Source organism: Zonotrichia albicollis, chromosome Z (assembly GCF_047830755.1).
Source record: "Zonotrichia albicollis isolate bZonAlb1 chromosome Z, bZonAlb1.hap1, whole genome shotgun sequence".
In the NCBI taxonomy this organism is placed as follows: domain Eukaryota; kingdom Metazoa; phylum Chordata; class Aves; order Passeriformes; family Passerellidae; genus Zonotrichia; species Zonotrichia albicollis.
Window position 1 is genome coordinate 55,468,670 of NC_133860.1, and position 12,888 is coordinate 55,481,557.

The 12,888-nt window shown below is 38.7% G+C and overlaps 1 protein-coding gene across 3 annotated transcripts in view; it reads left to right on the forward strand.

The window, feature by feature from the left end:
• NTRK2 (neurotrophic receptor tyrosine kinase 2) overlaps window positions 1-12,888 on the forward strand; it is a 198,548-nt gene that overhangs the window by 111,604 nt on the left and 74,056 nt on the right. For all 3 annotated transcript variants that reach the window (XM_026795193.2, XM_005489802.4, XM_026795194.2), the window contains one exon: window positions 1,928-2,116. In XM_026795193.2, coding sequence (XP_026650994.1) covers window positions 1,928-2,116 — 189 coding nt within the window. The remainder of the gene's footprint in view (window positions 1-1,927; window positions 2,117-12,888) is intronic.

Consider the following 12,888-nt stretch of genomic DNA (forward strand, 5'->3'; position numbering starts at 1 on the left):
TTCCCAGTAGAGTCAATCATGTGGGATCTGAGTGATCAGTAATGACAAAACCAGCCTTAGTATGAGTATTTCACTTGATAAATTGCAGAGATCTAGGCTTTACTTACATTTGTCAACAGTGACATTCCCGTGAAGTGCCAGGTATTTGAAAAATGACTTCTAGTGTTTCAGGCTGGGGGGGAAGTACTTTTTCAAACTATGAAAACATTTCCCTCATGCCCCATTAAACCAACTGGGGAGAAAGAAAAGCTAGACAGGGGTGTGAATATACTTGTGTCTCAAAATATAGAGTTGAATAGCCACATGCCAGGATATTTAAGTTTTATGGCTGTGAGCCCTGATGCGTAATGATGAAGTAATTTTGTTAATGATACAGTGAGCCACAGAAGAGCAGGAGTTTCTTTAATGCTACCCTTTCTTTGTTGTGTTTGGGACTGTCCTTTTTCTGATCTGGTTCTTCAGCTGTGTGTCTGCTGCCATGCATCTTGCTTGTCTTCTCTCATGTCCTCAGTAATGTGCATACAGAACCTGCAGGTGATCCTGCTGGTCCCTCCTCTGCACTCCCTATCCCTCCTGCAGACACAGCTGCCATCTATGTGGCAGGGTACTCAGCTCTGTCTTGCCTCTACAGTGTTCCTTCTGTCCAGTTTAAAACTCAGTCTGGGAGTCCAACATGCAATTTGATGACTTGGAGTAAACACAGCTTTTTATTGTCCTCAAAATCTTCTCTTCTGCCCCCTTCTTCTCAAGCTGTTGCTGCTGCCCAAAAGCTAAATGCTGTTGGCTAAAGATGCTATTTCAGAATAGGCACTTCCAGAGGATGATTTTTTCCATCTGTTTCTAGCATTGTCTTTTGATTGTTACAATTAAAAGATGTGAACGTCATCCCAAAATCTATTGTTAATGTGGATGGAGAATGAAGTGAAATATGTGTATTCTCTGCTGTCTCTTCAGTCAGGACATTAGGCAAAATGTCTTTGCTGCTAAATGGTGCTTCTGGTTTTCTAAAACTGGAAGAAGTAATGTGGAATTTAAGTGACAGGGTTAGATGTTCAGAGTTCAAATGTTGTCTGTGCTGATTTGCTGTTAGTTCAAAAGCTCCTGCAGTTCACAGAAGTGGGACACTGTGCTAAGAAGGATATTTTTTTAAAATCTATTTACAAGGTTTTATCTGTGTGGCACTTTCATTAAAAATACAAAGCATGGAGTGAAAACAAAACAAAATCTGTCACTGAATTACCGTTCACAATAGACTTTTTTCTGGAAGTTGACTAGATTTATATACGGACGGGAGAGCCAGTAGGATGTGCCCCTGGACAGGATGAGCCTCTCTACAGTAGCTCCAGGTTTTACTCCTCTACTCCTCTCAGCATCTTCTCTGCACCTCTGGAACTATGCAAATTGTCCCCTGGATTTTGGCCCTGAACCCATCTTTCTTTCAGAATTTAGCAGCTTCCCACATCAGGATGAGCCCATTTGCTGTGTCTTTTGTCCTCTTGTAATGCCAGGTAGGGCAGGCATTCCCTGGGTTTGTGCTGTTACAGCTGTGTGCTTCAAGTAGGGCATAAGGTAAAAAAGTTAATGTGCATATTCCATAGCTTGTTTCTGAGAATGACAAAATTAGTTCAACAAGTTTTGAGATATTGCACAGTGACAGACTGTGCTGGACAATGGCATTTACTCCAGGTAATGCACCAGTACAAAAACTTGTTTTGATTCCAGTTCCTAATGGACAAAAACCACTGTTCTCCATCTACAAAGATACAAAATTTTTCAGGTAAGGTCAACAAGGCACACAAAGAGAGCTTTTGACTGTAGGAATGAAGGAAAAATGACCAAAACTTAAAAAAAAAAAGATAAATATTACTAATCTGAGAGAAGAATACCATACACTAGGTTACAAGAAAATCTTTGTTTCTAACTCTAGGTCCGTCTTCAGTCATCAGCAATGACGACGATTCAGCCAGTCCCCTCCACCACATCTCAAATGGCAGTAACACTCCTTCTTCTTCTGAGGGGGGTCCTGATGCAGTCATCATTGGGATGACAAAGATTCCTGTCATTGAAAATCCACAGTACTTTGGAATTACCAACAGCCAGCTCAAGCCAGATACCTGTAAGTACAGACAACTCTATGTGTTTCAATCATTCATTTTACCTGTGCAAGTGTAGCGGCTCCTTAACAGAACTAGCATAACAAAATACTCTAAATTCCTGGGAAGAGAATGGTGGGGTTAAAATGTGTGCTATTTACTAAAGGTACATGGGATGAACTGTTTTACCTCTGTCTTAAGCCAAATTCAGCCTTTGTGACAAGGCAATGAAGTGAGCAATGTTGTGCTCAAACCCCCACACCTATTTCATCAAAATCACTGGTAGCCTTTCCATTGATTTCAGTGGTCTTTGGCCAGTCCTGTGCTCTGAATGTATTCTTGGGAGAAAATAGATCTTGGGTCAGAAGCAAAAGTCAGTATTGTTACATATGCACTACTTTTAAATTGATCATATCAACATCACCAGATCATATAATGATGTCATATTATTATAACCTAACTTTCAAATCTGAGTATTTGTGAAGTTGTAAAAATCATAAGGGTTAAAACTTCAGTTCTTGTAAATTTCTTGTACAACTCAACCTCCACAGACAGAAATTATTTTAAATGTTTAAAAGTAGAGCAGAAGAGAAGAAGGTTGCATGCTGGACAATATGTATCACATACAAATTCTTTCATGTTCAATTAATAGCAAGTGGAATGTGAAAAAATATGAAAAGCTAAACATATTGAACTATGAAGAGTTAAAAAAAAGGTATCACTTACTTGAGATGCTACTTTTCAAACACAGTAATAATTTCAGAATTGAAATATTAAATGCTGGGGTTTGGACCAGTGACTAGCATTAATGTACATAACTGAAAAAATACCTAAAGGATATTGTGATGAATAGTAACTGCACAGATTACTATTTCTCATCAGGACACTAAGTTCTCTAAGTGTTTCAGAGAAGGTTGTTCTGAAGTGTCACTGGAAGTTTCAATTGTTTCTCTGCAAAGTCACTCTAGAGTTTCCCAGTATTATTTGTGAGCACTGGGCTTGCAACTGCTTCCTCTCTGTATCCTACCCTGAAAAATATCACTTTCCAGCACAAACTGTAGCATAGGGGCATGCTGTCAAGGTTTGAAGCCTTTGCCTCCAACTTTGCAAAATTTAAATGCTGTAACAAATATCTTTTTTGACCTGTGCATGACAGCATGCATGCATGACATGAATGCATAACTTCTGACACTGCAAAAAAAGACTGATGCTGAACTACCCACTTACCTTGTGAATCTTAATGCTTATTTAGATCCAGATTGTTTCACTAAACATAGTCCCGAAGAATGGTCCTGCAACAAGAAGTTTTTTTCTGCCTTTTTATAGTACATCCCTGATGTTCACTATTACTATAGCTTCTTTGTGTGGCACTATTTTGTGGCTAGAAATACTGTATTACCTCTTCTACCAGCAGATAATAACAATCTGAATATGCTGACCCAGCATATGCAGTGGGATCACAAGGAAATCACTGGTGACACATGATCAGCATGAGAAAAACATTATACAGATGCATTCTGATTAGAACATTAATTTTTGTAAAAAATAGAAGCTGCTAAAGAATCATAAATGGGCAGCATCCCTAGTAGTTCTCTCTATGCTTTTAAATATGAGGCTACTGTAACCTCTGTTCCCAGCTGCACTAGACGACTTTTTAATTCTTTAAATAAACACCAGTAACTGCAGAGTGTTTAACGTCAGCATCAATGTTGAAACAACATACGTGCTGTTCTGGGGAAAAACACAAACTGAACTAAAATACTACAATTCTCTCACATTCAGTAAACTGCACATTCAGTACAGACATATTAAATCATGGCTGACTTGTGTTAAGTAGGTCCTGATCCTAAAAATACATAAGTCTGTGTTTGGTTTTCTGTGCTGCAATGAAACCCACATGGTGTCAGGGAAATTATTCACAGTACATGAAGTTTGGTTGGTGTGTAAATGCTTGCATGATATGCTTCAGGACTTTGCTGCGGTGCTCTGGGGAGGTTTGGGGGGCTGATTCTCTGCATGCTGCAACATTGCCACTGTGGTCCCAGACTTTGTGTTTTGGTGTTGGTTTGGTGGTGGTGGTGGTGGTTTTGCTTTAGCAGAGAGAATCAGGTAAACTGTGGCAGTGTATAAACCAAGGCAGATTTCTTATACCACACTGAACATCTATCCAATAAAAAAAGTGTAATTAAATTGTCTTGGGCAAAAATGGGCTTCCCAGATATAATGTCACATATTTCCTTCTTTCTCAGTTGTTTATTATTACAGAGCTGTGCTTGTCCTTTCTTAACCTGCCAACCTCCTCCTGATCTGTATATCTGGTATTTATAAACATCTAACCTAAGTACTTTTGTACCTTGTTCCTGTATAGAATAATGCCACCTTCAAATGTCATATGGTTTCTCATCTCCAGCAAGATAGTTAACAATTTTGTTAATTTCCTATCTGATCTGAGTTCCATTGTTCACCAGCATTAAACCCAACAATCACTGACAGTCATGCTGGAAAAGGCACTTTTGTATTTAGTGTATGGTGGTCTGTGGAAGAAGGTGAGACATCAAGCTAGCTGAAACTGTACACAGATTGTATTGTAGTTTTCACAGAAATGAAGAAATACTTTCGCTCTTAGTAGTAAGCGAAGCTTCTTTTTATTACCTAATTAGGCCATATTTTGACTTATCTACAGAAAATAATTTCTGAATACACTGTATCAAGCTTCATTGCAAAGAATTAGCAGTGCATGTGTTTAAAAGGAAATTAAAAAGTTGATTACAATCAGTGTCATTTAACATCCCATCAGTGTATCTTGTAATTTGGTCCTTTCACTACTGAATAACTAAATCAAAACACTGATGACTTCTAAAGACTCTGTCTCAGGTTAAAAGTTACAGCACTTTCCTCCTCTTAAGATGCAGCCTTCAGGGTGAGAAAAGCAAGCTGGTGAAGACCAAAGACCCATCAGCTTCAGAGGTCACACAGTTCCAGTGCTCACTCAGGAGGACTGCATTTCTGTCATTTCAGCACAACACTCATCTCTACCTTTAATTGATGTAACAGTAGAAGATTCCATCTTCCAGTTGGGATTGGCTGATATTTACTGCTTAACTACCAGTATTTCTCATTAGCTTGTTCAGCACATGTCTGTCTGACATGCTATCCCAGAGCTCCTTTCCATTCCATGTTCTGTTGCTTGGTGCTGGCTAGTGGCTTCATCTGCTTCTCCAATATCTTGAATATTTTCATCTTGAAATGATACAGTCTGAGGTACACAGACATGTTTCACACACCTACCAGACTTCATGGCTCCTCTGTGTGAAAGCAGAAGGTATTTCTCATTTGTCAATTCTTGTCAGATAGTGAAAATTCTGATTTCAGGTAGGTGAGAAAGAGCCAGAAGCTTGGACATGCTACAGTGCTCTTTGCAGTTAAGCCATTACAAACCACGTGCTGGTGTATCCACCTCCAAACCTCTTGCCTGGCAATTACCAACAAGGTTCAGTTGTTGCTGTTGAAAATTGAGGCATAACTTCGTGGGGAAGTAACCAGGTCCATGAACCTTGCACGGATGGCAAATCTTATAGGATTTTTGTCTCCTGAAAGCAGCTGGACAATGTAATGTCTTGGGAGCATAAATCCTAACCTTTACTAGATTCACTAATCTTGTAAATTGTCACAGACCCTAAGATTTTTGAGATTTTAATTAATATTATGGTATTTTAAAAACTAGTCCTCTACACCTCTGCACAGAAACTGTAGCTGCTGAAGTTATTTGCCAAGACTGCCACATCGGTTGAAAGAGGACAGAAGAAACAAATCCATTTTCTCAGGGAGCAGCTATGGGCTTTCTTCATCACTTAACTTGCAGCCCAGCACTTGGAATGTTTCTGTCCATTACTGCTAGATTTCCATGATTAATGGCGGACATGCAGTCTGACATGGTTGTGTTGGTGGAAATGTGAAAAGCCAAACCTCAGGAGAGGTCACAAAACGTCAGTGGAAGTGCCCAGTCTGAGATTCTTAGGGCAGAACTTGGATAAGAAATTTCTTGCAGATGGTTTTGGGATTTTGAGAATCAAACTGGTCTTTGAGCCTCACCCCAGTAACTCCCAGCCCTGCCCCACAAAGTCACTGTGGTTGTTTGGGTGCTACTGAAAGGAAGGTTAGAATTTTGCCCTTTGATGAAAAAGTTTGCAAGCTCACGGTTTCAGACCCCCTATAGTGGAGAAATAGCTGCACTGACATCAGTTTGCACTTCCCAGCTAATCTGTACTTGCAACTCACTGAATTTTGTCAATTTCATTGATTTCAGTGTTGGAAAAGTGTGTTCCGTACTGGGCAGGCTTATTGATTAGTCAGTGGATGGTTTAGTGGCAAGATGTTTTCGGTGACTGGCCTTATAAATAGCTACTGCATTTCAGATGGCGTGGTGTGGATTGTGACTTTCATATGGGAAATTTGGGTATGTTCTGTATTTCTGCATTTTCAGATTCTCTTCTTTCAAGTGTAGGAGTCTGAATACGCAGTTTAGATAATAACTATTTTGCTTCTAGTTGGCTTCCATTAAGGAAAGTCTGAAGCTGATTATGAATTGGCAGAAATAATTTTTCTAAAACAATTTTTATTTATTTTGCTGATCTGAAAAAATGAATTTAGCCCATAGTTCCAGTTCCAGAGTAAATTGCTAATTGCATGTGCAGTGCTAATTTTAAAGGCAGAAGTTTCCAGAGCACCCCTCTTTTATCCCCTTCTGAGCACTGAACTTTGCAATTTATGCTTAGGGATTTTTGCATTTTAGGGATTGTTACACCGTTTAGTTAAGAGTGACCTCAATATTTTTGACTTTTCTTGTTCTTTAGCTATATATTTCTTTTTAACATATGCATAGCCAGATTTTGTGTGCTAGCGCTCTGCTTCAGTCCACCTTCTTTAATGAATCTTGAGGGAGAGAAGAAATAGGACAGTTATTCTTATGATTTTATCATGACGCCCATAGTACTTTTGCTTTTAAAACCATAGACCTTGGATTCTGGTGATGATGTCAGATTTCATTTTTGGATGAAAAAAATCTGAAGAAAAATTTCAGAATATTAGGCAGAGCCCAGAAACCTGAGGAAACAGAAAAAAAAAACCTGGATTTTTTTTTTGTTCTTTTGTATATTATATTAATTTTTGTTTTATTCATTACATTCTTTTTAAAATTCAGCTTTGATTATTTAGGAGCATTTGAACAGAGCACAAGGGTATGAGTGTGCAGAGCTGGCCCCTCTCTGTTACTGTGGGGACACAGCCCTGTCACAGCCACCAGAGAGAACAGAGGGGAGCAACCAGACATGAGGGCCCACTGAGCTGCAGTTCCTCTACCAGGCTGCTTGCAGAAGGGTGCAGCTGGCTGTAGTTCAACACCCTGGTTTTTTGACAGCTCTGACCACTGACACCTTACAAGGCAGTCTGGTTTCTCTTAATTTTGGAGCATGTTGACAACCTTCTTCCCAACCCTTTGATCAATATCAGTGAGTCATTCAGTACGAAAAAAGAAGTAGTTGTCTGTATTTCCAAGGCAGATGCAACAAAAGGAGGAGCTGTGATCACCTGGTCTGTATTTTTAAGGCATCCTTGTCCCAGGAGTCCCACAGCAGAGCCTGCCACCAGCACATGTTTCTTTGCTGGGTGCTCAAGCTTCTCTGCCAGGCAGGGACATGATACGCTCTCGTGAAATGAAAGGCTCTAGCAAAAATAAAATTCACTGAGAGAGTTTCAGGCTGCAGGGACCTGACAGGCCTCTGATGCAGAGCAGCATATTTGTCTGTTTCTGGGTGTGGCTCACCGTGTGCAGGTGGTGTCCTTTGGAAAGTAGCAATGAGCAAAATACAAACTGTCTGCAGTGGGTAGTCTCGACTTTATTCCAGACTGCGTCTGTCACCCTGCACTTTCCTACAGTCCTGAGGAATAGGGGCAATTTTTGCCTAACATTATAAGGTAAAAATTAATCAAGTTGATCCCTGTGCACAGAAGAAGGATTGCCCAAGACAAACACTCTGTGGGCATTTCCATCTCTTTTGAAAGGCTTTTATATTTGAGTGACTACAGAAAAAGGGCTGCTGTAGTGTTTTCTCAGCCAGCTAAGCCCTGAGGCTGGGGATTTTCCATCAACTCCCAAAGCTTGCAGAGCTGAAAATTTATAAGCAGCTCATTTTCCTATAAAAGACACTATGACCTCAGCAGCTAGAATGTAGAGGAGCAAAACTGATGAATCTTAGGGAAATCCAGACTGGGAAGAAAAACATTTCTGTCCAAGTTGAACTTGTTATTCCTGGAATTTATTGTTAATTGTGATTGTGAGGTTTAACAAGGCACTCACTTTGGACTCTTCAGATGCTGAAAACTACAAAAACTTTGTATGCTGAAAGGCAAGCATGGATGAAGTTGAGATTACAAGGAGGTATATAAAATAATTTACTTCTTGTCCTGATTCTACTATTTGTTTTATTCTGGAGATATTTTATTGACAGAATGAGGATACAAAGATATATGAAGTTAAATGTTATTATTTGACTAAATACATTTGTAGTTTGACTGCATTTTATTCCCTGATTGCAATCACTATTTAAATTGTGTGTCTTTACAGTTGTTCGTCAAGTCACAGGTATGTCAGAAATGGCTGTTGTATATATCAGTGGTGTAATTCCATTAGTTGTATTTGACTATTTTTTTCAACTGGGCAAGAGATTTTTCTCCCAGACCATACCCTTTTGAGTCTCAAATATTTTTCCCAAGAACGTGATCATTTATTTCCTTTGTCCAACTAATAAAATGTAATGAGGGATAAATGCATTTTAGGGAAATTAGATACTTTTACTCCTGATGCTCATTCTGAGACTTCTAAGCCTGCATTTTTTTGTTTCCCAGTCAGATGGACAACATTCTCCCAAAGGCAGAAGGCTCCAACTTTAAAAGTGTGGGATTTTACCTCACTAAAGTTCAGAATTTGAAAGAAAAACTTATACGTTTCCTCATTTAGTGTTGAGATGAACCCACAGAATCACTCTTTTTCTCCAGGATATAATGTTTGTTGCAGTCTTGATCCATCCTTGAAGTCCATTTATGTCTAATCAAAAAAGGAAGATATCATTCTCTCAGCAAAATATTTGCATTTTATCACACAGAATGTTGTTCTGTCACCCAGATTATTCAGTAAAATATTTTCACTGAAGTCCAAATGCTGGAAATGCAACTGCAAGAAAGAACAGCTTTGACTCTGATCTCTGTTTTGTGGATAGCACAAGAGTTTTACCACCTGGAAATAACAGCCCATGAAACATACTTCAGGGTAAATAGCAGATGTTACAAGGACATCTGAGCAAAGAAGATCCAAAGTATACATTTCAACTACATAATATGAGTCAAGACAGTATGAAACATGCACTCTCAATGAAGTGTCCAGTGTCAAAATTAAGGTGAAACCTTAATTAAGGCTTTAAATTGCTTAAATTTTTTTCAGGTAGACTTCAGATAAGAACCCAGCTCTTCCTCAGCAGAGCACTGAAGTACACTGTCCACATCAAGCCCAACTATGGGCTTCAGTCACAGAGCGCAGTCTATGAAAGATAAGTGAAATTAAACGCAAGTTCAAACATTCGTTGCAATTAGAGAGAATTATTACTCAAGATGAAAAAACCCAGTGTGGTGCTTTTACTGCAGTGTAGTCTGCATGGCATTGCCACATTCAGTTTGTCATTTGATAGTACATCTGTATCAGAAATACGTATAATGTTTTGTCACCAGAGAGCCTATCTAAGTAAATTACAAATAGTAATTTATATTCTAATTATTGAGTTATGCTTTTAAGACTCTGCAAACTAGGTTCTATGGGTGTTGATTTTATATACAGAAACCTGCATGGGTAGTACTTAAACTGAATGGGAAAAAAAAAGTTAATCCTTTCTGAAAATATCCCTGTCATGAACCTATGCATGGGAGTGCGATTTGGCCTTGGATTTATTTCTTTGTGTTAGTGAAAGTTCTGGCTAAATGACAAACACACATCTCAGGAAAGTAAGAATAACATGAGAAATTTTCAATCTGATAAATACTTAAGTGTGAGAAATTTAGAAATAAATAAATTTTTAGCCAAAAGTATTTCATAAACCCTGCTTTTAATTTTCTTGAATTCATCACCAAGCAAGTTGCATCATTATTCAGGAACATGTTTGTGTAAAAGTGCAGTTTGCCCTGAGCACGAACTCAACTAAGGATGAATTCTGGGAGAAGATTATCAGGAATACAGATACCCACACTAAGCATTGGTTAAGACAGAGTAGTATTTATTGCAGTTACAGTGTGATGAACCATGTTGTTTTTCAGCTGTGTGTGACACCTTCACTGCTCTCACCAGCGGCTGTCTCTCAGCAGTTAAGGCTGTTGGTGCTTTTAGACTGACAAGAGAGAGAAGTTTAGCAGTTTGTGTCCTGCAGGACCATGTGGTTGGCTTTGCAAGCCTGCAGTTCTGCCACAGGCAGGAGATCTGGATGGCCTGTTATGCCTGGAGCCATCAGAACTCTGAATATATGCATTGCCCTCATGAATCTGAGTGTGATTGGGGCAGTATTGACTTGCATGGCAGCTCACCTGCTCACTGTTGTCCCTCCCTTTCCTACATCATTTGTACTCTGGCCACTAAATTCTACCAGGGACCTGCTTTCCCCCTGCATCCCACTGGAGATGAATATGAGGGCTGGTTGTGAGAAGCCTTTCCCAGCAAAAATGCCACTGAGGCTCATGAAGTTTAAGCATGCTACTTTTGGTTTTGACAGGTTTTTGGTGAGGAGCTCCTCAATGTCTCAGACTATCTGTTTTACAAATACAGGGTAGATCAGCAACAAGTTGAACCTAACAGACAGTTAAAATTTTATCAGAGATAAAATAATAATTGTTTATAATAAAAACTCAGTAATATTATTAAGTACTCTATAATGTTCTTAAAATATTTTTGTCAACATTATCTTCTTAATAAATTTTAAATAGATTTCTTATGTTCTACAAGATCAGCTGGAGAAAAAATATAAGATTTTTTTTTCTCAGTGGAAGATGTTTAATTAATATGCCCATTTTAATTTAGGTATATATTCTGTATAGTAAACTACCTGAGTTCAGCATTTTTGAGTCATATAAAAACTAGGATTATGTGAGTAGGCAATCCCAGGAATGTATTTCCATCATTAATCAACAGCTGAAATATATTTTATGATAATTTTTTAGAGCTCTTCCTTTCTCACTTTTTTAAAGCTTAAGCTTTAAGCTAGTTTTATTTGATTTGTTGGACAGAAGTGAGAACACCTTTCATTACCCCCTGCTTTCTTGGTTAAGGATGCTGAAGGGACCTCTGCTTACTGGGATACGTCTGAGGGACAAAAGGAGAGACAGGCAGTCTTTGAGCTCAGTAGCAAGTGGCAACTGAGTGAGGGTTGTAGTGGCTTTCTCAGCCTGTGATTGAGCAGAACATTCCACAGAGAATGGGCTATTGGTCTTCAAAGGTCAGAATGTGGAGTGAATTATGAGGCATACAGATCTGGTATGAGGTGAACACTGGATTGGTCTTCTCTCCGTGCCCATACTAATTGGAGACTATTATTTGCAGACTGAGAGGGACTTACTGGGATTGAAGTACAAAACTCCTGAAGGGGAAAATACGTGTCAAATAAGCTAAGTCAAAATGTTGCAATGAGGTCTGAAATTCTTAAAAGTTCTCCAGATGAAACATTGTGCTGTGCCTATGGCTAGCAACTTGCTTGATAGCTTTGGGGGTCAATTAAACAATTAATTGGAAAACATATGGCATGGGGGCATTTTTTGCGTTTATAAAAATATATGTTGTCTGCATATCAATTATTTCCTGTTTCTCTATAGTGCAACATATCTCTCTATATCTAATATTATATATAATAATACTCTAATATAAATACTCTCTCTAGGGATTTTTTTTTTTCAATTTCTGCAGTTGAGAGACTAAATTCCATTTTCAGGTGTCAGCTAGTCCACTGAAACAGCATTCAGGTGCTAAATAAAACTAAGCAACTGGTTTTATAAGGAGCCCTAAACAGCTTCAAAGTGTAAAGTCTGGTCAATAGAATTCAGAGGTTTAGTCAGCTTAGTACTTTGGGAAATTCCAGTAAATTATTGCTTCACCTTTAGCTACATAAATGCCTTTGAAAACTGGTTATTGGAAACTGCTGAAAGTCAGTAGTTGCACAGGCTGCAGGAAAAAGCTGCAAGAGGATGCCTTGAGCAGCTCTGAGTTGTATTGGATGGTTGGAATCAGAATTAAGAAGATGGGAAGCAAAGCTGTTTTCAGAGAGGCTTTCCTTCTTTCCTCCTCCCACCTTGGTTTATTTCCCATTGAACTGGAAAGAAGGAATGGAAAATGGCATGGCACTCTATAATGTTATTTATTCCCAAGACTGGATAGAAACTAAATCTTACTTCAAACAATCTCCACTTTATATAATTTTGAAGGAAAGACAGATTTGACAGAATTTTCTACTGTCATTAGGAATACTTCCTTGAGCCAGAGTTTCAGCTAGAAACTTTCTGAAATGAAGCCATTCCCACATAGCAACTCTTATTTCTGAGCGTTGCAGACAAATTCTTTACATGATTTGGTTTCTTAGGCTTTCTTTCAAGGATGTAGGTTTTTTTGGTGCCCACAGCTTGGAAGGCCTGTGGCTGCCTTAAAAAAAAAAACCCCAAGAAATATCTGGAAACAATACCCATCAAGTGCAACATGTTCCACACAAAGTAGGAA